Raw genomic sequence first — 24,948 nt, 5'->3', positions numbered from 1 at the left:
ACTTGGTTACCTGAACATGCAGTGACTATCCTCCCACCTTCCAATACCTCAACTCAGTCTGCAGATCTCCACTTCCACTAGTCCCGGCACTGCCTGGGGACCCAACGCATCTGACTCACCATCTGCTACCAATCTCATCTTCCCCCAAAACTGGCTCCCTTTCTAATTCATATAAACTAATTGGCACAGTGAGTGACAATTTTGTTTCCCTACCTCAGTTAATAGTACCAACTTCAGCCCAGCGTCCTCCACTAGAAATTTGACATTCATCCTAGACTAACTTGCCCCAGTCATTGCTCATTTCTGACATACAGTCGGTAATCAAATCCTACCAATTTACTGCCTAAATATTTCTGGAACCTGACTCTTCTTCACCATGGTACAATCAGTACACTAGTTCAACAGCTGGGGACACTTAAACAACTCCAATTCCAGGTGTCCTGCCACTGAATCCATCCTTTGCTAGCACATACAATGATCTATTTAAAATGACAACCTGTAGGTCCTTCACTCCACTCGTAACTGGGTAGCTGCGGCCTGCTGCTTTTAGGTCCAAGACCAAGTTCTTAACAGGCACAAGGGCCTGCATGGCTGGGTCTCTCACAACTTCTTCATCCTCATTTTGTAGCACTTAATGTTCACTTTACAAATGAAGTCAGCTAAGATGCAAACAGGTTAAGTGATGGGCTCAAGGCCACTGAGGCCTGATGGGATCCCTAACTTCAGGTGTCCTGTCCTAGCGCATATTTTTCCTACCGTAGCCCACTGCCTCACCTTAGCCAGCAGCACTGACCTTAAGGAGGATATATTTTCCCTGATTCTGAAGCCCAAACTTCTTTCTTTAGGAGGATAAATGGTATAAGCCCCCTTTTTCTTGTCTTCTTCTTGCTGTCCCTCTGCCCCCAATTCCCAAGAATCTTGCGACCTTGATGATCTTAGTCACTCCCACTGACACTGGATACCTACACCACTAACCTGAGTCCCTCATCCTCACAGATCCCTCTGTGGGGGGAACTACCAAACTGGGTACCTTCCAGCTCAGCAGAGATCCTCAGAGTGCAGGAGGCTGTACTTCTGCTTCCCAGGACACTCTTTCCAGCCATTGCTTGCTATGCTTCTGGCTGCTCAGGCCCTCACCATCAGCATTTTACCCAGCATCCAGTCCAACTGGAGAGAATCAACAGGTGTCTTCCTACTGGTTTGGCTCTAACACTTTTGCCAGAATCATCCCTCTCATGCCCCATTTCCTTCAAATCAGATCTCTCAAAGGCTGACCTGAGGGATCCACAGCTCACCTGGTGCCAGGCTTTCCGGGGCATGGCTGCCATCACCTGGGCTTCCTCTCAGTGAAGGGCAGAGGCTGAGGGAAGAAGCAAAGAGAACCAAGAGTGAGTCTGGCCCAGTCAAAGGTTCTCTTCTAAACCAACAAACCTGCCAATAACAATAGCAGCAGTCACTTACTAACTGCCACTGGGCAAGTGATGTATAAATATTTTCTCTTTTAATCCACACCACACCAGGAAGTTTGAATTCTGAGGAAACAGATTTTGAAACGGTAAATAACTTGCCCTAGGTCACCAGAGCCTGTGCTCACCAACATCAAGCAATGCTGCCTGTCCTGGGTAACGCATGAGTACAGGGCGAACACGAGTACACTAAGAGCAAAACAAGCAAAGGACACCAAAAAACTTGAAGTAAAGCTAACAAGAGGAAACTTAGACCTTTGTTTTTAAAAATACAATTTTACTGAGAAACATAAAAAGTTAAAAAAAAAAAAGAAATATCTTTTTGGATCAAAAATATATATCTCCTCTCATGCAGTCCCCACAATAATCCTCTGAAACTTTTCTTTTCCCCAAATGAGAGAAAACAAGGCTAAGAGAATAATTTTCTCTACCAAGGTCACTCAGCTGGTGGATGAACTTGGATCCCAAACCAGATCTGCCAGATCCCAAAGGCCATGCTTCTAATAACTACATTAAATTGCCACCAGTCACAATTGCAAGAGGACTTCTTGCAGAACCTGATAAAGTGATTCTAAGATGGAAAAATAGATATGAGAAGCCAAGAAAATTCAGAAAAAGAATCTCAGAGTAAATCTTCTTCTTTTTTTTTTTTTTGGTGAGGAAGATCAGCCCTGAGCTAACATCCAGTGCAAATCCTCCTCTTTTTGCTGAGGAAGATTGGCCCTGGGCTAACATCTGTGCCCAACTTCCTCTACTTTATATGGGATGCCACCACAGCATGGCTTGACAAGCAGTGCATTGGTGGGCGCCCAGGATCCGAACCTGCGAACCCCAGGCCACTGAAGCAGAGTGTGCGCACTTAACCGCTGCGCCACTGGGACAGCCCCAGTCTTCCTTTTTTTTAGACCCCGGGGCAGGGATCTTTTTTATCACCCCATTTTAGGACCCAGTGATAACCAAAACTACTAGCAATGGACCCTGAAAGGCCACCTCAACATGCCAAAATGTCTGAGTTATTACTCTATTATATCATCCCCTACAGACACTTTGTACTCGTTACCCAGTCATATTTTACTAAAAACGCAGCATCTTCCCTAAAGAAACTCATTGTACGCTGTAATTTCCTGCGTCATCCTCCTCCTTTCTCTCAGTGTAGCCACAGTGGCTTTCTTTCAGTTTCCCCTACTACGCCAATTCAGGACCTTAGTACCTGCTGTTGCCTCTGTATGAGCCACTCAACTCCACTCTTAGGACCTTGATAACTGATCCTCTCCACCTGCAATACTCTCCAGCAGCCTGACCTCTCTCCACCTAGATAATGCCAGCCCATCCTTCAGATCATCCTCTCCAGCCCAGGTCAGGTCCCCATGTTACACACTCCATTAGCACTGTATTCCCTTTCCTGTATTCCACATCTCCCAGTTTGAGATTATACATTGATTTGTGCTTTCTTCCTTCAACAAACATTTACCACACACATTTCATTCCAGGCCAAGTGTGAGATACAGTGGAGAGAGAAAAAAGGTGTGATTTCTTCCATCATGGAGCTTAGTCTAGACTAAAGGAAAGACACACATTAATCAAAGACTCTCATAAATAACTTTAAGATCACAATTGTGTTTAGTGCCAATGAGAATCTCGCCAAGATGGGAAGACTTAAGAATTAAGGGGCTGGCCCCTTGGCCTAGTGGTTAAGTTCCACACACTCTGCTTTGGCGGCCGGGGTTCACAGGTTCGGATCCTGGACGTGGACCTACAAGACTCGTCAGCCATGGTGTGGCAGCAACCCACATACAAAATAAAGGAAGACTGGCACAGATGTTGGCTCAGGGCAAATTTTCCTCAGCACACACACAAAAAAAAAGAATTAGGTTAAAAGGAAAATCTTTACAAAAGTAACAGCAAATGAAAAAGCACATTCTAGAAGTGACAGGCCAAGAAGATTGTAGCACAGCCAAAGGGAGTGTGCTGCAAAACGAGAGAGAAGAAATTGCAACAGACCCAACCACACAGGTCCTTGTGCACATTAAGAACTTGGTCTTCCACCTAAAAGCAACAGGCCGCAGCTACCCAGTTACAAGCAGGAGTGAAATGATCAGATTTGACTAATACGTGACTTTCCCATTACGACTGAAAGCTCCCTGAGGGCGGGAGCTCATTCAAAACTGCATCCCGAGAATCTAGAAAGGCACGGGCATTTAGCAGCTCAACAAGGAGCTGTTGGCCCAACGAGCAGAGGGGCTTGGTGCCTGCGTCGGGCACACCGTACGTCTCTTTTCCTTCCACAGACTCCATTTCGCCAAGAGGCCGCTGTAGGCTGGGGGGAGCAAAGGCGCCCAAAGGAGGGCGGGACCGGCCATCAGGCCGCCTCCGACTCCCTCTACCCCAGCATCAAGGACGAACACGACAGCATTCTGCACGAGCGAATAGACGTCCCTAGCCGACTCCTGGGTAACGAGAGCCAACACTCACCTCAGTGAAGGCGCAGCGTGCGGCGTGACCGGAAATGCGTCACTACGTCGGCGAGCCCCCAAGACTCAGGTGCTTCCTCTCTAGGATGCCAGAGCGCGCCTCTCAATGGTTCTCTGGCTTTACTCCCCAGGGCGGGGCTTGTTAAACTAGGTGCCTCAGAAGCCTTGATAGGAGAGAAAGTTTATCGTTGTTTTCGCTAATTTTTTAACCGAAATTTACCATTTCTTTCAATTATGTGTTGGTGGCAAACTATAGTAGCATCACTGTGACTTTGTCACCAATAGAAATCACAGATATTTTCATATCACCTTACAGTTGATGCAGATATCTCAAAATACAGGCTATTCTCATGGCTAAGTGAAATTATCATCTTTGTTATTAGGCTCACCTTTAGATACTGTCATTTCATTTCATCACATTGGTAAAGATGCACGTATATTAGTGTATCACCAATTTATTTTTTAAACTATTTAACAGTATTTTAATTGGTTTCAGAGGGGTCCACGGGTGTCATTACACTGCCAAAGTGGTCGTTGGACAAAAAAAGCTGCCCTCCTTAGAGGTAAAGATCCAGTCACATTAAGAAAGCCCAGGACTGAGAAGGGATACATTAAAGAACTGTTTAGGAAGTGAAAACAGTGGACATTAAAAAAAAAATGATTGAAAAAGAGATATGAGGAAGGGGGAGCAATCTATGGTAGCCATAAAGTACAGATGACCTGACAGATGAAGGTGTCATTAACTGAGATCAGGAATTCAGGAAGAGGAGCTGGTTTTAGGCAGGAAGATTACAGAATTTGGTTTAAGAAATACTGAATACACACACAAACTTGCTTTATTAAAATATAATTCACATTCCATACAATTCATCCATTTACTGGGCACAATTCAGTAGTTTGTGGTATTTTCACAGAATGGTGCAACCATCACCACAATCAATTTTAGAACATTTTCATCATCTCGAAAAGAAACCCCATAACCATCAGCAGTCACTCCCCATTTTCCCTGTGATAGGTAGAATAATGTTCCCCTCAAAGACGTCTATGTCCTAATCTCCAGAACCTGTGAGTATGTTAGGTTACATGACAAAGAGGAATTAAGGTTGCAGATAGCATTAAAGTTGCTAATCAGCTGGTTTTAAAATAACACTATTCTGGATTATCCAGGTGGGCCCAATGTAATCATAAGAGTCTTTAAAAGTGGAAGAGGTCATGGGAAGAGAGAACCACAGAGATGACAGCATGAAACTTGTACCAACGCTGCTGGCTTTGAAGCTGGAGGAAGGCAGCCATGTGCCAAGAAAAGTGGGTGGCCTCTAGAAGCTGGAAAAGGCAAGGAGACAGATTTTTTCCATAGCCAACACTTTGAATCTCGTCTAGTGAAACCCGTTTTGGACTTCTGACCTCTACAACTGTAAGATATTAAATTTGTGTTGTTTTAAGCCACTGTTCATGGTAATCTGTTACAGCAGCAGCAGAAAATTAATACATACCCCAATTCCGGCCTTGCTCCAATCCTAGACAACCACCAATCTATTTGCTGACTCTACAGACTTGTCTATTCCGGACATTTACATCATATAAATGTCCTTTAAATCTGGACATAAAAATAAAAAAGGAGTTTTTATTGTTGGTAATTTTATTAGTCTTTAGAATGATGGAAACCTATGTGTTTATTTAGTGGCAAGACACGGGCTGAGCTTGATTTTTTCCTGGGAGGCGGGAGGGACATTGTACTTCTAATCTGCACAAACTCTCAACAAAAAACATAGACTACCTCAGTGAGAAGAAATGTTTCAATGATCCCTGGTGAATGGCCACTCCGAGCAGAGCAGCAGTGTGATCTGAATTATACTTTAAGGTGCTTTACGCCAACTACACACCGCGCCGCCCTTCAACCCCGGCCACAGTGAGCATTGGCAGATGCTCCCTAGCAAGGCGTGGATTTAGGTGCCCATTTCTCCATGATATTTTATTGATTTTTATGCAAGTCTTTTTTTCTTCAAATCATTTGGTAATTATATCTAGATTATGTAGCAGGTGACCTGTCGGGAGAATTAGAAGTTAAACAGCATGCTTATTTCCTGCATAGTCATATTTTTTGCATATTGCTGTTCTTTTTGATATTTAGAAATAAATTCATCCTAGGATTTTGCAACCTGGGCTTCCCTGACCAAGACTCTAATCCGACATCCTTTGGACATTTTGAATGGGGAAAAGCCTAGGCATCCCAAAATCCTTTTAGCTTAAATGGTTAGTGAGTAATTTGTGTTCCCAGGTGTCTAGACAGTCTCCCTGTGAGTCTTCAGGATTAATAAATAACAGCTAATTAGTGCTGGTCTATTGTACCACCTCTAAGAAAATGTATACTCATACCTCTTATCTGTGGTGATCGCTATAATCAAACATAATTATTTTAAAGCCTCGGCCTTCCTTAGATTCCATTGGGAGCCACCTTCTCTCCTTCTGGTTACTTCATGGCCTGAATATCCAGCTCTCCCTCTAACTGCTATCTTTTTTTTTTTTTTTGAGGAAGATTGGCCCTGAGCTAACATGTTGCCAATCTTCCTCCTTTTTTCCTTTTTCTCCCCAAAGCCCCAGTAGATAGTTATATGTCATAGCGGTACATCCTTCTAGTTGCTCTGTGTGGGACACCGCTTCAGCACGGCTTGATGAGCAGTGTGTAGGTCCGCACCCAGGATCTGAACTGGCGAACCCCAGGCCACCAAAGCAGAGCACGCAAACTTAACAGCTACACCACCAGGCTGGCCCCTATGTTATCTATTTTTAACTTGTATTATGAGTAATGAAAGATTGTGGGACCCAGGATATAGTATATGGTCATGACGTACTTGCTGTTATTCCTGACTTGAAAATGGTGGGGAAAATATCAAATTCTCCCAGCTCTCTGAAAAACCCAACTGCAAATGGATTCTAGTTATGGTAGAACTTAAGTTTCATGCATAAAGTCATTTTTTCCTTGGCTGCCAAAAAATGTACAGTTAAACTGTTTTGTTGCAGTATCCATATCGACATAGGATTTGATGTGATTATCTCTTCGCAGCTGAAAACACACTTAATAGTGATAAACAGAATGCCTTCCCTCCAAGATTGCAAACAAGGCAGGTATGTCCGCTCTTACCACTACTATTCAACGTCATAGTGGGAGTCCAAGCAAGTGCAAGAAGGCCAGAAAAAGAAATAAGAGGCATACAGATTGGAAAGGAAGAAATTAAACAGCTACTATTTGCAGAGGGCATGATTGCCTAGATGGAAAATCCCAAAGAATCTACAATCTCCTAGAACTAATAAGTGAGTTTAACAAGGTCACAGAATTAAAGTCAGGGTACAAAAAAAATCAATTGTTGGAAACTGAAATTTCCAACAATAAAATTTCCTATGATACAATACAATTTAGTAAGTTTTAAAAAATAGTAACATTTACAACAGCACAAAAAGACATGAAATACTTAGGTATAAATCTAACAAAATATTGGAGGCCAGCCCAGTGCCGAAGTGGTTAAGTGTGTGCGCTCCCGCTTCAGCGGCCTGGGGTTCACGAGTTCGGATCCCGAGCGCGCACCAACGCACCTCTTGTCAAGCCATGCTTTGGTGGCCTCCCATATAAAAAGTAGAGGAAGACAGGCACAGATGTTGGCTCAGGGCTGATCTTCCTCACAAAAAAAAAAAAAAAAGGAAAAAGAAATAAATCTAACAAAATATGTCCAAGCTATGCATGCTAAACACTACAAAATAATGACAAAAGAAATGAAAGAATAACTAATGAATGGAGATACTGTGTTCATTGACTGAAAAACTCAATATTAAGATGTCAGTTCTCCCCAAATTGATCTATATATTCAAAGCAATTCAATCAAAATCCCAGCAAGACCTTTTATAGAAATCAACAAGCTGATTCAATTGTACGTCAATCATACAATAAAGCTGAACAAAAGCAGTGGAGAAAGGAGGGCAATACTATGTGATGTCTAGAGCATGGGCTCTGAAGCCAGACTGCCTGCGTTCAATCTCTGCTGTTCCACTGACTGGCTGTACTTTGGGCAACCTACTTAACCTCCTGTTCCTCAATTTCCTAAGTGAAACAAGATAACAGTATCTACTTCAAAGGCTGTTGGGAGGATTAAGTTAATGCATGTGGAGTACCTAGCACAGGTAAGCACCACAAAATGTCACTGGTTATTAGTATTTATTAAAGAACAGGTATGGCTAATTAAAGGCTTATGTTCTGTTGGGGAAGCAACAACTGGAACTAACAAACCTCAAGTGACTTCAACCATATCTTTGCCTGAACCACCTTTGTGTCACCTTTGTGTCTGCAGAATTATAAGTCCATTACTAAAAATCTTCCCCACTGAGTGGATTGCTGTCAAGTAAGGAGGAGGGGGTAAAGCCGTCTTCTCAGGGCCAGATTTCAGACAGCAGGTTAAGTCTGGAATTGAGACTTGTCATGACAAGTAGATGATAGTACAAGGTGGCAAGGGAAGTAACAAGGCACAGATTGCCATGCATCCAAAGAAGAGAAGGACTTGCTCCTTAGTTTTACCAAATCATATCCTCAGTATCTCTTTAGATCAGTGGAGACAATTTTGATTTTCATGACTAAGGGGAGGGCAGAGTGTTATAAATAGTATCTGGTGGGTAGAGGTCAGTGGGTAGAGTAAACATCCTCCACAGCACAGGAGAGCCCCAAGAAAAAATTATCAGGTCCCACAAGTCGATAGTGTTGAGTTTGAAAACAGACTGCTTCAGACTGAGAACCAAGACCATTTCCTTGGTTTTAAAAGCCCCTTAACCAGATCAAAGGTCATGGTAGACATGCTCTTCTAGGCATTATAATGACGAATGTCAAGTTTTTGCATGCAAATATATGAGTAATAAAAACTCTTCATATAGGTTTTGTAGACCAACAAATTTAGGAATGACAAGGGGCATATATTGAAAAATTATTTTCACCACCAATATTTTCCTCACCAAAAAATATTTTTTTGGTGAGGAAGATTGGCCCTGAACTAACATCTGTGCCTATCTTCCTCTATTTTGTATATGGGATGCCGTCACAGTGTGGCTTGAGTAGTGTGTAGGTCCACACCAGGATCCGAACCTGCGAACCCCGGGTCCCCGACGTGTAGTGTACGAACTTAACCACTGTACCACTGGGCCAGCCCCTGAAAATATTTTTCAAAATAGTTAAAATAATCTGAGTACAATGCTAGGCTAATGATTTGTAAATGTCCGTTGTTGTTAGCGCCAGCCAAGTGGATTCCAACTCCTAGCAACCCTGATTGTACCCCTGCCCGGTCTTTTTGCACCACCCTCTCACCTTCTGGCGCTATGTCAAACAATGGTCCACTGCTATTCACAGAGTTTTCCAGATCAATTTTTTTGAAAATGGGTGGCCAGGTCCTTCTTCCTCGTCTGTCCTAGTCTGAAAGCGCTGCTGAAACCTGTCCACCATGGGTGACTCTCCTGGTATTTGAAATAGCAGTGGCATAGCTTTCAGCATCAAAGCAACATGCAGCTGCCACATTATGACAACCAACAGATGGGTGGTGTGATTCCCTGACCAGGAAATGAACATAGGCCATGGTGGTGAAAGCACCAAATCTTTTTTTTTAAATTTCAAGTGTACATCATTCTATTTTGATTTCTGTGTAGATTACCATCATGTTCACTCTCCAAAGATTACCATCCATCACCATACACATGTGCCTAATCACCCCTTTTGCCCTCCTCCCTCCCCCATTCCCCACTGGTAACCACCAATCCAATCTCTGTCTCTATGTGTTTGTTTGTTGTTGTTATCTTCTATTCACGAGTGAGATCATACGGTATTTGACTTTCTCCGACTTATTCTGCTTAGCATAATACCTTCAAGGTCCATCCATGTGGTCACAAATGGCAGGATTTCATCTTTTTTTCATGGCTGAGTAGTATTCCATTGTATATATATACCACATCTTCTGTATCCATTCGTCCCTTGATGGGCACCTATGTTGCTTCCAAGTCTTGGCTATTGTGAACAATGCTGCAGTGAACATAGGGGTCATGTATCTTTACACATTCCTGTTTTCATGTTCTTTGGATACATACCCAGTAGTGGAATAGCTGGATCGTATGGTAGTTCTATTCTTAATTTTTTGAGGAATGAGTGCCGAATCTTAACCACTAGACTACCAGGGCTAGCCATTTCAAAATGTTAGTAGGAAATTACAAATTAACCAACATTGGTTCAAGAAGAAATAGACAATGTAATTGATCAATGGCATAGAAGGAATTGATAAAGTAGTCAAAGTTCTACTCTCCTCTACACTAGCCCCAACAAAAGCAACTGGCCCAGGCAGCTTTATAGGTAGACTTTTTTCAAATTTCAAAGGAACATGTAACTGCTAGGCTTTTGAAACTGTTCCAGAGCACAAAGAAAGAACAGCCTCCTAACTATTTTTAGCAATCTGGTATAACTCAGTTCCCAAATCTTGACAGAGATGGAAAAACTTTACAGGACAATCTCACTTATGAATACAGATGACAATATCCTAAACATATTAACAAATACTATCCAGTAGGATTTAAAGTAATTTACAATATTCTATCCAACTAAGATTGACAACATAAATATGAATCAACTCAATATTAGGAAAAACATTAATATAATTAGTTACATAATAGGTCAAAAAAGAAACATCTTTTTTTTTTTTGTGAGGAAGATCGGCCCTGAGCTCACATCTGCCAATCCTCTTCTTTTTTTTTTTTTTTTTGCCGAGAAATACTGGCCCTGAGCTAACATCCATGCCCATCTTCCTCCACTTTATATGGGACGCCGCCACAGCATGGCTTGACAAGTGGTGCGTGGGTGCGCGCCCGGGATCTGAACCGGCGAACCCAGGGCCGCTGCAGCGGAGTGCACGCACTTAACCGATTGCGCCACCGGGCCGGCCCCAGAAACATCATCTTGAAAGATCTAAAATAACATATAAAATTCAGCGCCCATCTCTATTAAAAACTAAGTGGGAAATAAACACTTCTTTTAAAGCCTATTTAATACATTCATCTTCCCTATAGAATATTCATTGATAGAGATTTAGTTTTATGATAACTTGAAATTTTCACTACAGTGCCTAAATTGCTGTAACTGCCATCCATTTGGGATACCTGAACGTCGACCTTGCTTAACTAAGGGTTAACGGCTTTCCCACATTCACAATACTTGAGTGTTTGCCTCTGTGTAAACCATCAGAATCACAGCTACATCCTTTCCAACAGATCACACATATGAAATGTTTCTCCATAGTATGGACTCAATGATACCAAATCAAGTTTATGTTAACTCTGAAGGCTTTGAAACATATGAGACATTGAAATCGCTCAATATCAGTAAGGAAAGAAAATTCAACTCAAAACTACTTAAGCAAAAAAATGGAATTTATTGATTCATGTCGCTAAAAAACCCAGAGGTAGACTTAGTTCTCTGCATTTCTCAGTCTGTCATCTGCAGGGCTGGCTTTCTTCCCAGCCATCATGATGGATAAAGGCTAACATCCACGTCCAGCAGAAAAGAATGTCGCTTCCTGGTAGGTTTTCCACAGTGAAAGGGTCCATTGTGATTGGATGAACTTGGGTCACCTGAACCTATCATTGTGGCTAGTGGAAGGAACAGCATAGAAGAGCCAGACTAGGCCACAAATTCCACCCTTGCAGTGGGGAATGGAGCCCCACCTAAACCACATGGACTGTTGAGTGGGGACAGAGTGGCAAAAAAAAAGTAGCGCAGTTAATAATTACCATGAAAAGGGGCTAAAAAATGCTGGGAGGCCACAAGAACCAAGGTCCAGGACAGGCTTCCCTCTAGGGTGGGCATACTCGTGATGATGTAGCTGGGAGGAAGTCCTGAAGGTTTTCCCACACTTGATGCACTCATACCGTTTCTCTCCACTGTGGATTCTCTGATGCCGACTTAATGTTGACTGACCAGTGAAAGCCTTTCCACACTCATTACACTCATAAGGTTTCTCCCCAGTGTGGATTCTCTGATGCACAACCAAATCAGAACTACTGGGGAAGCCATTTCCACACTCCTTGCAGAGATAGGGTCTGTCCCCACTGTGAATTCTCTGCTGCCGGATCAGATTTGCACTATTATTAAAGGCTCTCCCACACTCCTCACACTGATAGGGTTTCTCTCCAGTGTGGATTCTCTGATGCCGAACTAATGAAGAATTGCCATTAAAGGCTTTTCCACACTCATTACACCCAAAGGATTTCTCCACATTGTGGATTCTCTGGTGTCTAATATAGTAAGAAAAAAAGCCGAAGCATCTCCCACACTCCTCACATCTGAAGGGTTTCCTTGCATAGTGGATTCTCTCATCTTTTCTTTTAATATTTTTCACCATGGGGATTTCCTGGTGCTTCACCAGTTCACATGTTTCTGGGAAGTCAGTTTCCTGAAAAACACTCTTTGGCAGCCCATGTGACATCACATCTCTTTCTTCAGAAATTCCCTGTGTTGATGTGGACTCACTGTCAATGTTGGCCTCAGCATCTGATATAAGAAATGGAAGCCACATGCTACCTGAGAATTATACTAGAAAAAATACAGCACTGAAATTACAGAGCCTTTAGAGATTACTATTCCAACCTCCATGTAGCCTGCCAGAAATACAAAGCTATTAAAAATGGAAATGCCAAATACAACAGAGGCAGAAAACAGTAGCTGTGGAACAGGAAATGAGATCCTGAACCCAGGTCGTCATACTTTCCAACACAGAAGATTGCTTCCTAAGCTTTTCTAGACCTACGTATCCTCAATAACTTGTGACTTCATAGTACTTAAACGCTTGAAAATGCTCATTGGAGGAAGAGGCACAGGGTCTAAGAGCAACAGGCAACCCCTGATGGGTGACAAGAGTTGAGTGTACGCCCTATAACTGTTAGCAATTGTTGAGTCGATGTGCTGTTGTCAGACTCAAACGTGTCTGCGGGACTACTCAGAAAGGGGAGAGCACAGTTTGCTTCAAGAGAGGAGACTGCACAGTACCCCTTTTCATACTGAGGAAAACGAAAGCCTAAGGTGAGAAACAGACAATAGTAACAGGCTGTCCAGAGGCAGCTGTATTTGCAAAGACTGGATGACATTTTAACTAAGTTTGTTTCAATTCAATTCATTTTTTTTAAAGTTTGAGTTAAATTTCATATTCAAGTGTTGACCTTTATCAATTTGTATTCTTTTGTTAAACATTTGTGTGCTAAAACACGATATTAGCATTTTTATGCCTTTTGCAAAGTAAAACTATGTGCTGAATACCTGTTTATTTTTCCTTTTCTTTACAAATTAGCTGCCCTTGTTCTTTAACCGCTAGAACATAAGCTCCATGAGAGCAAGGGCTTGGTTTTCTTTCCTGCTGTATCCTAGGTGTCTTGAACAATTCCTGGTACATAATAGACACTAAATAAATATGGTAAATAAATGATTGAATAATTATTTGTTACTCTGTATAAAGAGACATACAACTTATGTACTGCAATAACAACATTATTTCGGCTCAAAAATAACTGGATCTAAGGCCAGCCCCAGTGGCCTAGTGGTTAAGTTCAGCACACTCTGCTTTGGTGGCCTGGGTTCAGTTCCCAGGTGCAGACCTACACCACTCGTCTGTCAGTGGCCATGCTGTGGTGGCAGCTCACATACAAAAAGAGGAAGATTGGCAGCGGATGTTAGCTAGGGCAAATCTTCCTCAGGAAAAAAATATATATATATCTATACAAATATTATATATATAAATAACTGGATCCATGTTATAACACCATGGCTGATAAGTTCTATTTTAATAACTGGGGGGGGTTATCTATTGAGATCTCCATGTGTGAATTAGAAGAGTGGGCTTGTTCAGAAGAGAAGTGTTGGGAAACAGGAGCAAGGAGACAGCTGAAATTGTGAGTAAACAGGGTAAATAACAATCTGAAATACAGTGACCAGAACAATGGGGAGCTTGGAAGTCAATTCTCACATACCTTTTTCCTTGCTGTTTGGCAAGAAGTATCACAAAACCTGGATTAGAATAAAAGATGAGGGCTGGCCCCGTGGCTTAGCGGTTAAGTGCGCGAGCTCTGCTACTGGCGGCCCTGGTTCGGATCCCGGGTGCGCACCGACGCACTGCTTCTCCAGCCATGCTGAGGCCACATCCCACATACAGCAACTAGAAGGATGTGCAACTATGACATACAACTATCTACTGGGGCTTTGGGGAAGAAAAGGAGGAGGATTGGCAATAGATGTTAGCTCAGAGCCGGTCTTCCTCAGCAAAAAGAGGATTAACATGGATGTTAGCTCAGGGCTGACCTTCCTCACAAAAAAAAAAAAAAAAAAAAAGGATGACAAGAAACCCCTTTCCCTGCTGCCCTATAACCCTATCATTTGCATTGATCACGTTCCCCACAGCAGTTCTTCCAAGCAATCACCACTTTCCCTAAACCCCCAACTGCCCCCCTCACCTAACACTCCAGTTAGTATCACCCTTCCTTGCTGTGAAAACTAAGGCTGCCCAAAAGGTGCTCCTCAACCTCCTCACTCTCCACTCCCACGTGGTAGTGCCCCATCTCCCACCTTCCCTTAAGGACCCACCCTCTACTCACCATGATGCCAACTCTTCCCACTCCTCCAGGACGCAGCTCCATCAGGCACATCCTCTCTCTTCTCACCTTTAACCTTCTCTTATGTTTGATATTCAGGTCCACTTGGGGATATTTCTCTTTCCTAGGCTAGTTTTTTTTCTTTTTAATTGTTTGAGAACCACTAGTGGGTCATGAAATAAATGTAGTGGATTGTGAGCAGAAATTTTTTAAAAAGTGAAATAAATCAGACTAGATTTGAATAGATAATTAATAGAAAATTCCAGAGGTCAGAGCAAACAGGAAAGGTAAGCACTGAAATTTTGGTTTCAATTATTTATAGAAGTGTATATATTGGGTTGTGACAAACTGTATTTCTTACTGTGGGTTACAGTCAAAATTGACTACAAAACAATGCCTTAAAGTTACTATTTACAGTCTTTCCTTTCATTCTTAAACCTCACAAAAGAAGGGCCTGTAATTGTTTCCTTAACATGTTCACTTCCCATTTACCCCTCAATTGCCTTATTCTCCACTGCACACCATCTTCCTTGAAAATCTTCCCACTCTTAGCTTCAAGGTCACTCTTCTCTTTTCTGGTGCTCCTGGTCTTAATTATATCTATTTCCTCCTCCCTCTCTCTTTAACGCTCAGTAGTCCTTACTTCTGTTCCGCTGATTCTGTTCCCCACCCTCTTCTCTATTCAGGGACATTTCAGCTACATAGAGTCCTTTATGTAAAGCAAGGTTTCTCAGTCTCAGCACCACTGACATTTGGGGCAGATAATCCTTCATTTGGGGGGGCTGTCCTGTGCAGTACAGGATATTTAGCACCATCCCTGATAAGCAGCAACCCCTTCCCCAGTCTACACAACCAAAAATGTCTCCAGACATTGCCAAATGTCCCCTGGGGGACAACGTGGCCCCAGGTGAGAACAACTGACATAGAGGACTCCCACATATACAGGGTGACCATAAAGTCTGGAAACAAATATAATGTATTTTTTAATAGACTGAAGATGTCCCTGACACCAGTATGTACATCTGCCTGTGTTTCCAGACTTTGACACCCTGTATAATTCCAGACCCAACCTCATCCCAACTTTACAGAGTTGCATTCTGAACAGCCTGCTATACCCAGGGAGTTGTGTGTCCCAAAGAAACGCAAACGTCATGGGATAAGTCTAGTGTCATCTTCCCCATAAGAGCTGTTTTTCTATCATGACTCCTCTATGTTACCTGACTCACTTATACATTTACTACTAAGCTTTGTCAATGCTACCATGTCACTCCTCACAATTCTCTCCATCCCCACATCACTCTCTTCCCACCCTTGTGTAGGCCTTCAAAGTTATTAACTGCAATATAATTTATAACAATGTAACAGGGCCTTAATTTCCCTGTGCAAACAAATTACACACTATGTTAACATTTCTAAAACATAGCAATTATGGGCCTGTCACCAAGGGCAAGGTCACTGAGGTAGGGGTCACTGCTCTCTCACTTCCTATTCCCACGCTGTAAGTTCCCTAGGAGAGAACTCTTCCGATCTGCCGCAATCTCTGTGTTCTAGGCTTTCTACACGCACCAATGATGGTTATGCATGGTTGGCTAAGTAAGGGGGCTTAAGGATATGCTCTGCAGTAGAGCAATGCTGTTCAAAAGAAATATAACATGAGCCAGAAATGAAAGCTACATATGTAATTTTAATTTTCTGGTAGCCACATTAAAAAAGTAAAAAGAAAATGGTGAAATTAATTTTAATAATATATTTTATTTAACCCAATATACCAAAATATTGTCATTTCAACATGAAATCAACATAAAAATTAATGAGATGATTTACATTTTTTTGTACTAAGTCTTCAAAATCTAGTATTTTTTTTTTTAAGTTAATTTCACCATTTTTCTTTTTACCTTTTTTTGTGTGTGTGTGTGAGGAAGATCAGCCCTGAGCTAACATCCATGCTAATCTTCCTCTTTTTGCTGAGGAAGACCAGCTCTGAGCTAACATCTATTGCCAATCCTCCTCCTTTTTCTCCCCCCAAAGCCCCAGTAGATAGTTGTATGTCATAGTTGCACATCCTTCTAGTTGGCGTATGTGGGACGCGGCCTCAGTATGGCCAGAGAAGTGGTTCACCCATGCGCGCCCGGGATCCGCACCCGGGCCACCAGGAGCGGAGTGCGCGCACTTAACCGCTAAGCCACGGGGCCAGCCCCTGAAAATCTAGTATTTTATATTTACAGTGCATCCCAATTTGAATCAGCCCCACTTCAAGTGCTTAGGAGTTTAATAAGCACATGTAGCTAGTGGCTACCATGTTAACAGCAGAGAAGTAGAGAAAAGAAAGTCTTGCTCAGGCTTCCAATCCTAAACCTTATCTTCTTGAATGCTTACCAAAAAGACAGAAAAATGAATGCTTGCAGATGGGCCTCAGAAATATCCATTTTAAAATATGCTCCTCAGGCGATTCTTCTGCACACAAACTATGAAGCTCTTCAAATTATATAGTGATATATATGATAAACGTGTAGTGATATCTCATTGTGGTTTTAAACTGCATTCCCCTGATGGCTAATGATCTCAAACATCTTTTCATGTGCTTACTTGCCATCTGTGTATTCTCTTTGGTGAAATGTCTGTTCATGCCTTTAGCACATTTTCTAACTGGATTGTTGGTTTTTATTAAGTTTTGAGAGTTGTTTATATATTCCAGATATTAGTCTTTTGTCAGCTATTATATTATGCCAGAAATTATACTGTATCTTTTATTCCCTTCCTCTGGCCAGACTATCTTCCTTTTCTCCCCCTCCGCAATCCATTCTTATCTGCTGTACTCAGAACAAATGGCCTGCCACTGGAGGAGCATTACTTGATCCTCTAAATGGGAATTCCTCTCACCCCTCCTTCTGTTGTGCTCCCACAGCACACTGCCTATATACCAACAACAGCACTTAACATCTTCTCTCCTTTTTAGCTCTTTACATCTGTCTCTATAACTAGTATCCTCCAGAGCTTCTTAAACAAAGAAGTGCCGTTTTGGCACGTGGCAAGTGCTCAAAAACTTGCAAAGCATGTATCTAACAAAGGACTACGGCTGCAGGTTCTAAACCTGCCTCACTTACCTTTAGAGACATCCGTGGTCCTCTCTGCAGGTGGGTCATCCTGTGCCTCCAGGACCCAGGGCAAATCCCTGGTCCCCTCCCTCCAGAAGTGAGATCAGGGCCAGTCTGCAAACTGGGTATCCTGAAAAGGAGGAAGACAGGGCGCTGGAGGCAAGTCTCATGTTAGTGTTCCTAGGGCACCTCGTAGCCCTGAGACTGCACTGACAGTATCAGTGTCAGAGAAGGAAACCTCAAGTTTCCTTGGATATGGCCCACAGGAGTGGGCTGGAGGACGGGGAAACCCAAGGAGATTTTAATCAAGAGAAAACTGAGCATTTGTGACCTCTTCCTAAAAGGTCACTTAGAGATTATTATCAAGATCCTATGACACACACAAGCACAGGGAAGGAATGATGAAAGTCTTCCTTAGTCTACTGGGAGAGTTGAAGGAAGGTGGAACTCAGAAGATACTTCTTTCCCAGGGCGCCCTGCAAAGAGCCCCTTATGGTGGGAAGTGTTCTCACTGGAACAGCCAGACCCACATTAGACACAAACTAACCTCAGGCTTCTCCCTCCCTCCCCACCTAATATCCTCTGGGGCTGAGGGATTAGGAGTTTTTGCCCCTGGAAATATGCAGAAGGTTATGAGATTCATGCCACATTCCACCCCTACCCTTGTCCTATGAGTCTGAGACCCAAAGGCAAAGTGGCCTTACCCAGGGAAGTCAAGTTTCCATAATTTGTCAGCATCACTTCCCTGTACAGGGCCCTCTGTGCAGGAGAAAGGCCAGCCCATTCTGCCCGGGTGAAGCACACAGCCACGTCCTCGAAGGTCACCACCTCCTAAAATAAGAGGTTCCTGCTGCCCCAGAGCCAGTCTTCTGGCTCCGAGCCAGAGTGTGGGGCACAGGGGACAGTGTGAGGGCCTGAGGGAGGGTCCTGTGACGGGAGGGAAATGAAGAAAGGGTGAATGGACATGGACATGAGTGCCAGTGAATGACTACATCTACAACCACCAAATCTGAAACTCCTTTCACTATCAGAGCAGCTTCTACTTGCACACAAGATTTTCTATTACAAAAGATAATGCCACATTATAGAAAAGTTGGAAAAGAGAAAGTCTTTCATGAATTTACCTTCCTGAAGCAAACTCTCATCATTTTTGCACTTCCAGTCTTTGAGACACTCCATGAACAGATGATTGGCCTCTGACTGCCCTTCTCACTGGTGACATCTCAGGACTTACCTGCTGCCTGTTCCCACCTCACTGACAAGGGCCTGGCCCTCCATCCTGCTCCCTGCACTAAAACTGAACCCTGCTATGTGTTCACATCTGCCTGTCCTACCCCACCTACCGAAAACACAGTGATGGTTTGTCCAGATGGGCCTCTATCCCCTGAACCCCTCATCTGATGCTTGAACCCTGTTGTGCCACCCACCCCTCCACCCCAGCAAAAGGGGCTGTGCTGCCTCTGCTCAAGCCCCTCCAGCAGAGGAAACTATGCTGTCTGAACAGCCTACTCAACTCCAGGTGGTCTTCCTGGAGAAGGTGCTTCCTGATTCTAATGGCTGCTAGGTAGCTCTTTGCCTGTCTCTCTTTACACTTCTCAGATAATCTGTCCTTTGCAAAGCAAACACGCCTGCAAGCCCCACTCTCCCCTCCCAGACAGCACCATGATCTGGTCCCTCTCGTCTCCTTGGTGCCTTCCCTGGGTGGTGATGATCCTCCCACCTCCTCACTCCAAGGTCTCCCATGTTTCTAGCACCATCACATGGCTGATCTAGATGCCCTGGTGACCTTCACACCAGTTACATTCCTGATACATCTGAGCCACAATCCAATTCTGAAATCATCTCCCTCCCTAAATTGACTCCTTGGCTCCTCCTAATTCATATGAACTGCTCAGTGCAAGGAGAAACAAACGCCAAGTGCTCAAACATGATGCTGGCTATTATTTTGATCCCCTGTCACGGTCAGTAGCACCACTTTCATCCTGGTCTCCTATGCTAGAAACCTGAGAATCATTCTTAAATATCCCCCTAATCACTGCTCAGTTATGACAAGGAATCAGTAATCAAATCCTTCCAATTTCATCTCCCAAATAACTTCTTGGATCTGACTCCTACTCACCATTGTTAGGTCACCACAAGTGACCTAAGTTACTTGTTAACTTATAACCCAACTTGTATAACCCAAGTTCTCAGCAACTGCCCTTTGGACGACTGCAACAGTCCCTAACTCAGGCTCATTCTCCAAGTCCACCTTCTGTCCAACACACAGAAAGATCTTTAATGCCAAACTGACCTCAACTCTGTGGGGTAAAGCACTTGGATGGATCACCATACAACAACAAACTTAAATCCAAGAACCTGAGCCTGAGCTCTAGAGGCAACAGATATCAGATGACAGGAAGGCCCAAGATGGGAGACAAAGGAAATAGCCAGGAAGCTCTGCTGACAACGTCCCAGAAGATGGATGATAAAATCAGGAGAGCCATACAAAGAAGGGACAAATGGACACTGAGACAGGAACAACAGGACTTGGATTGGATTGACAAGGTAACGGGGAGAGTGAAAAGTCAATAACGACTCAGAAATCTAAAAACAGTGACCAGGATGGTGACATGGGGATACTAGCAATTGGTAGGAAATGCAGGAGGGGAGTGGGGGGTGCAAGGAAGACAATGAACTGTTTCTCTGATGTGTTGAGATTAGGTTTCCAAGCAGGGTGATATAAAGGGAAAGGAGCACAGAGACAGTGGACATTCTGGGATTAGTACTTGGGATAAGATCATGGATGCTGAGATGCAAGCCAGAGTAGCCCCGAGAAGACCATCAGGCAGCATTCAACAACCCAGCAGACTGCAGAGCTGAAAGGCACTTGGAAAAATCTTTCTCTCTAACCTGGGAAGAAACAGTATTGTTGCTATTTGACAGATGAAGTCGGCTGAGGCACAAAGAGGTTAAGTGACTGGCTCAAGGCCACACTGCCACTGAGGGGAAATCTAATCTGAAATTAAATTTCCTGCCACCTAGCAGCAAGTTTCATATTGCAGCATGCTGCTTCCCTCAACCAGAAGTACTAACTCTCAAGAAAGACATTTATGTGCCCTTCCTGGACCAATTCTTTCCCTCATTGATACTGAGCCCCCAACTTCCACTCTCTTTTTGGAAGACAAGTATAGGCCCCTTTTTTCTTGTCTTCTTCCCAGTGTCCCTCTGCCCCCACTTCCCAAGAACCTTGAGACCTTGCTGATCTCCATCACTCCCACCGAATACTGGATACCTACACCACCAGCCTAAGTCCCTCATTCTCACAGATCCCTCTACAGGGGGAGTTACTGAACTTGGGGACCCTCTAGCTCAGCAGAGATCCTCAGAGTGCAGGAGGCTGTACTTCTCTTCCCAGGACACTCTCCAGCCATTGCCTCTTGGGCCCTCCAGTCTCTGGCTGCTCAGTCACCATCAGCTGTTTCTCCCCAGCATCCAGTCCCACTGCAGGGGATGAACAAGGGGCTTCATGCTGCTTTGGCTCTAACCCTTTTGCCAGAATCACCCCTCTCATCCCCCATTTCCTTCAAATCAGATCTCTTGAAGGCTGACCTAAGGGATTCACAGCTCACCTGGTGCCAGGCTTTCAGGGGCATGGCTGCCATCACCTGGGTTCCCTCTCAGTGAAGGGCAGAGGCTGAGGGAAGAAGCAAAGAGAACCAAGAGTGAGCCTGGCCCAGTCAATGACTTTCCTTTAAACCTGCAAATCTGTATTAGCTGCTAATAACAACAGCTGACATTCACTGAAGGCTTACAATGTGCCAGCTTCAGAGCTCAGTGCTTTACATGCACTATAATCCTAGGAGATATGTAATGCTATTGTCCTCATTTTATCAAAACAAGGAAATGAGACTTAGAAAGTTTAAGTAATTATCTTAGGCCACAACATCTGTATTAATAACCACTATGTAGTGCTATCACTCCTGGGTAAAACAATACAGTAGGGCAAAAATATACATAAACAAAACAAAACATAAAAAAAACCCAGGTAATAAACTTAATAAGAAACATACCAAATCTATATAAAGAAAATTATAAAGTATCACTGAGAAACATAAATGAAAAGGCAAAACATGTTCCTGGATGGATACAATCAATATTAAGTATTTTGTAAACGTCAACTTTCCTCCAAACTAATCTACATATTTAACAATAACTTCCTTTTATTAACAGCCTCCCCATGCTCAGCACTATGCTAAATGCTTTATACATATCTTCTCATTTAGTCCTCACAACATTCTTTTAAATGAGATTTAGGTTTTTAGTTCCTCACTCCCCTCTCTAAGATGAGTAAACAGAAGCTAAGAGTTTAAGAGACTTTATCAAGTTCACATAATGAATCGATAGTCAAACTTGGATTTTAAGCCAAACTTGGATTTCAAGCCAAGTTTGCCGGATTCCAAAAGCCATACTCTTTTTTGTGTGTGTGAGGAAGACTGGCTCTGAGCTAACATCTGTGCTCGTCTTCCTCTATTTTGTATGTGGGACACTGCCACAGCATGGCTTGATGAGCAGTGCGTAGGTCCGTGCCCAAGATCCGACCCTGCGAACCCCGGGCCACCAAAGTGCAGCACGTGAACTTAACCACTACACCACGGGACCAGCCCCCAAAACGCCATACTCTTAAAGGCTGACTAGTATTACTTTCAAGCAAACCTCGAACAGAATTTATTTAGAAATCTGATAAAGTGATTCCTAAGTTGATATAGAAGAATAAATAGTCAAAATAGCCATGAAAATTTAATAAAAAGGGAAAAGAGGAAACAAAAAACTTGCAATACCAGATGCTAAATGTATAACAAATAAAGCAGACTGGTACAAGAACAGACCACTAGAACAACAAAACAGAATCTAAACCCCAGGAAAGACTAAAGTATCAAGTATAACACAAAGACGGCATTCCAAATCAGTGGGGAAAAGGAACTGATTATTCAATGAATGACACCAGAACAACTGGTTAACAATTTGAGGAGAAAATATGTAATAAGATTCTTTATCTCCTACCATACACTGAAATAAATTACATATGCACTAAAATTTTGAGTGTGAAAAACAAAACCAAAGAAAATGAAAGTGACTTAAGTCTCCATGCCAGGGTGCAGACATCCAGCAAGAGCAGTTCCAGCACAGTGGTGAGGTCACAAGCCAAAGGACAAAGAAGCAAAGAGAAAACTCAAAATGACAAATTAAACCACTTTTAAACTTCTGGTTTAAAAGATTACAGAAAACTAAAAGGCAAACTAGGAAACTAAATCTATAACATAGCCAAAAACAGTTAATATCCCAAATTCCTACAAAATCAATAAGAAAAAGCTGGACACCCTTGGAGAAAATATCATTAATAGGCAATTCACCCATAAATGGCCATGAAAAGCTGTTTACTCTCTAGTGTATAAAGATGGCAAATTAAAACAACCAAATGTCATTTTTCTATCTATCAAATTGGGAACTTAAAAAAGAAATACTTTATACTGGAGAAAATGTACAGAACCATACACTCTGCTGGTAGGAGTGTAAATTATTACATCTTTTCCTGAGGACAAATACCTGTTTAAGTGTATTCCTATCTATATCTATATATACCATTAAGTATAAAATGCCAAGTTCAGTTGTATGTGATTTGCTTTCATATAGAAAAATGTTACTAGTGGTTATCTCTGGATAATGGACATGAGAGAGAGAGGGAGATATCTTTTTTTACCACACAGTCTTAGGTAGTTTTTTTTCTTACCACGTACATGTAGTACTGTTTAAATTTGTTTAGTTAAATTTTAAAACCAATTTAAAAAAATTCCAACTTGAGGAATTTATTGGACATGTGCTCAAAGATTTCTGCTCATAAGCATTCATTGCAATTATTTCTCATAGAAAAAAGACGCAAACTTAAATATCCAACAATTTGGTACAAACGAGAAAATATAAGGTAGCCATTAAAAATCATGTGGAATATTTCAAAACATGGGGAAATACTCAAACGCGGTAAGTGAAAAAATTTTTATAAAAGTACTTACATTTCAGCCTTCAATTATGTAAAAATCACGTGTGTACTTACATCTACAAAACCACTTAATGGATATAAATAAAAAACTCAGTATTTACCTCTGAGCGGTGGTCTATTGATGATTTTTATTTTTTCTTTGTGCCATTTTGATATTTCCCCAATTTTCTTACTAGAAATATAGTACTACTTTTTGAATTAGAATAAATGTCATAGGGCACGTATTAAACGGCTGACTGGGTCCCAACTCGGGATCCCAGCACCTGCTATGCCCTCTGCCTCTAACAGCCTTTCCCAATTTGCCCCGTCTTTAACTGGTTAACTCCTTTACACCCTTCAGATCTCAAATTGAAAGTCACATCCTGGAAAATCCAAATAAAGTCAGATTCTCCTTTCTTATACCAGGTATCTCACATTGAAATCATAAATATATTTGCCTTTTCAGTCAATATTTATTGAGGTATGCTCTGCAGGGCAACATAGTTGACACTAGGGATTCAAATACCCAGGGGAAAAAATTCTTGTTCTAGTGTAACTTGCACTAAAATAACTGTGAGGCTACAACTGTATTAAGTGCCGGGAAAAACGTATGTGGCGGTCTGAAATCCCATGAAGAGGTAAGCTGTGCCACAGAAAGCAGGGTGGACGTAACAAATGGAATTAACTAGTCCAGAGGGGCCTCTTTATCGAAGGAACCACATGATCTAGAAGTACAAGGCCAAGGGGAGTGTGCGGCAAGACGAAGGGAAGTGTGCGGCAAGAAGCTGCAAGGAGCCAGGCCTCAGGGGCCCGTGAACGTTCAGAACGTTGATCTTCTACCCCAAAACAACGGGTTATTATGAGCAGGGACAGAGGTATGATCAGATTGACTAACAATGACTTTCCCATTAGGCTGTAAGTTCCCTGCGTCTGTCTCCTTCACAGTTGCATCCCCGGAACTTGCAACAACACTCGATAGGGCGAACGATAGGGGAACGGACTAAACTGGGCCTGTCGGTCACCCGGGGCCACACCTTCCACCCGCGGCCCAAGTCCTCAGCCCCCATTTCCCAAAGCGGCCGCCGCAGGGGAAGGGCGGCACTGCCCCCCGCAGACAGCCTCACTCTCCCGGACCCCGCGCCGCCTCCCCGGTCGGCCCCGGGGAGGCTCCGGGAAGCCTAGGCGCCGCCCGCCCGGAACACGGAAAGAAGCCTCCTCACCCCGCACTCACCTAGGGCGGCGAGCGAGCGGCG

General features: G+C 42.9%; 2 protein-coding genes across 17 annotated transcripts in view; both read right to left on the bottom strand.

Moving 5' to 3' along the window:
- LOC131396173 (zinc finger protein 19-like) overlaps positions 1-17,750 on the bottom strand; it is a 24,700-nt gene extending 6,950 nt beyond the window's left edge. The window contains exons 1-4 of one of the 16 annotated variants that reach the window (XM_058528201.1): positions 17,689-17,750; positions 9,827-9,983; positions 3,939-4,101; positions 1,296-1,360 (exon numbers count right to left, since the gene is read on the bottom strand). In XM_058528201.1, coding sequence (XP_058384184.1) covers positions 1,296-1,328 — 33 coding nt within the window. In that variant the 5' untranslated portion in view covers positions 1,329-1,360; positions 3,939-4,101; positions 9,827-9,983; positions 17,689-17,750. The other 15 variants (XM_058528202.1, XM_058528199.1, XM_058528205.1 and 12 more) reach the window with 15 other exon arrangements.
- LOC131396175 (zinc finger protein 19-like) lies at positions 11,360-24,948 on the bottom strand. Its single transcript, XM_058528214.1, is given in 6 exon segments — positions 11,360-12,497; positions 17,689-17,761; positions 17,763-17,809; positions 18,384-18,510; positions 21,291-21,355; positions 24,927-24,948. Coding segments are annotated over 5 exon segments (1,044 nt in total). The 5' UTR covers positions 21,324-21,355; positions 24,927-24,948; the 3' UTR covers positions 11,360-11,733.

Source organism: Diceros bicornis, chromosome 32 (assembly GCF_020826845.1).
Source record: "Diceros bicornis minor isolate mBicDic1 chromosome 32, mDicBic1.mat.cur, whole genome shotgun sequence".
Lineage (NCBI taxonomy): Eukaryota > Metazoa > Chordata > Mammalia > Perissodactyla > Rhinocerotidae > Diceros > Diceros bicornis.
The sequence above is the reverse complement of the archived record's forward strand: the minus strand, read 5'-3'. Positions and strand labels throughout refer to the sequence as shown.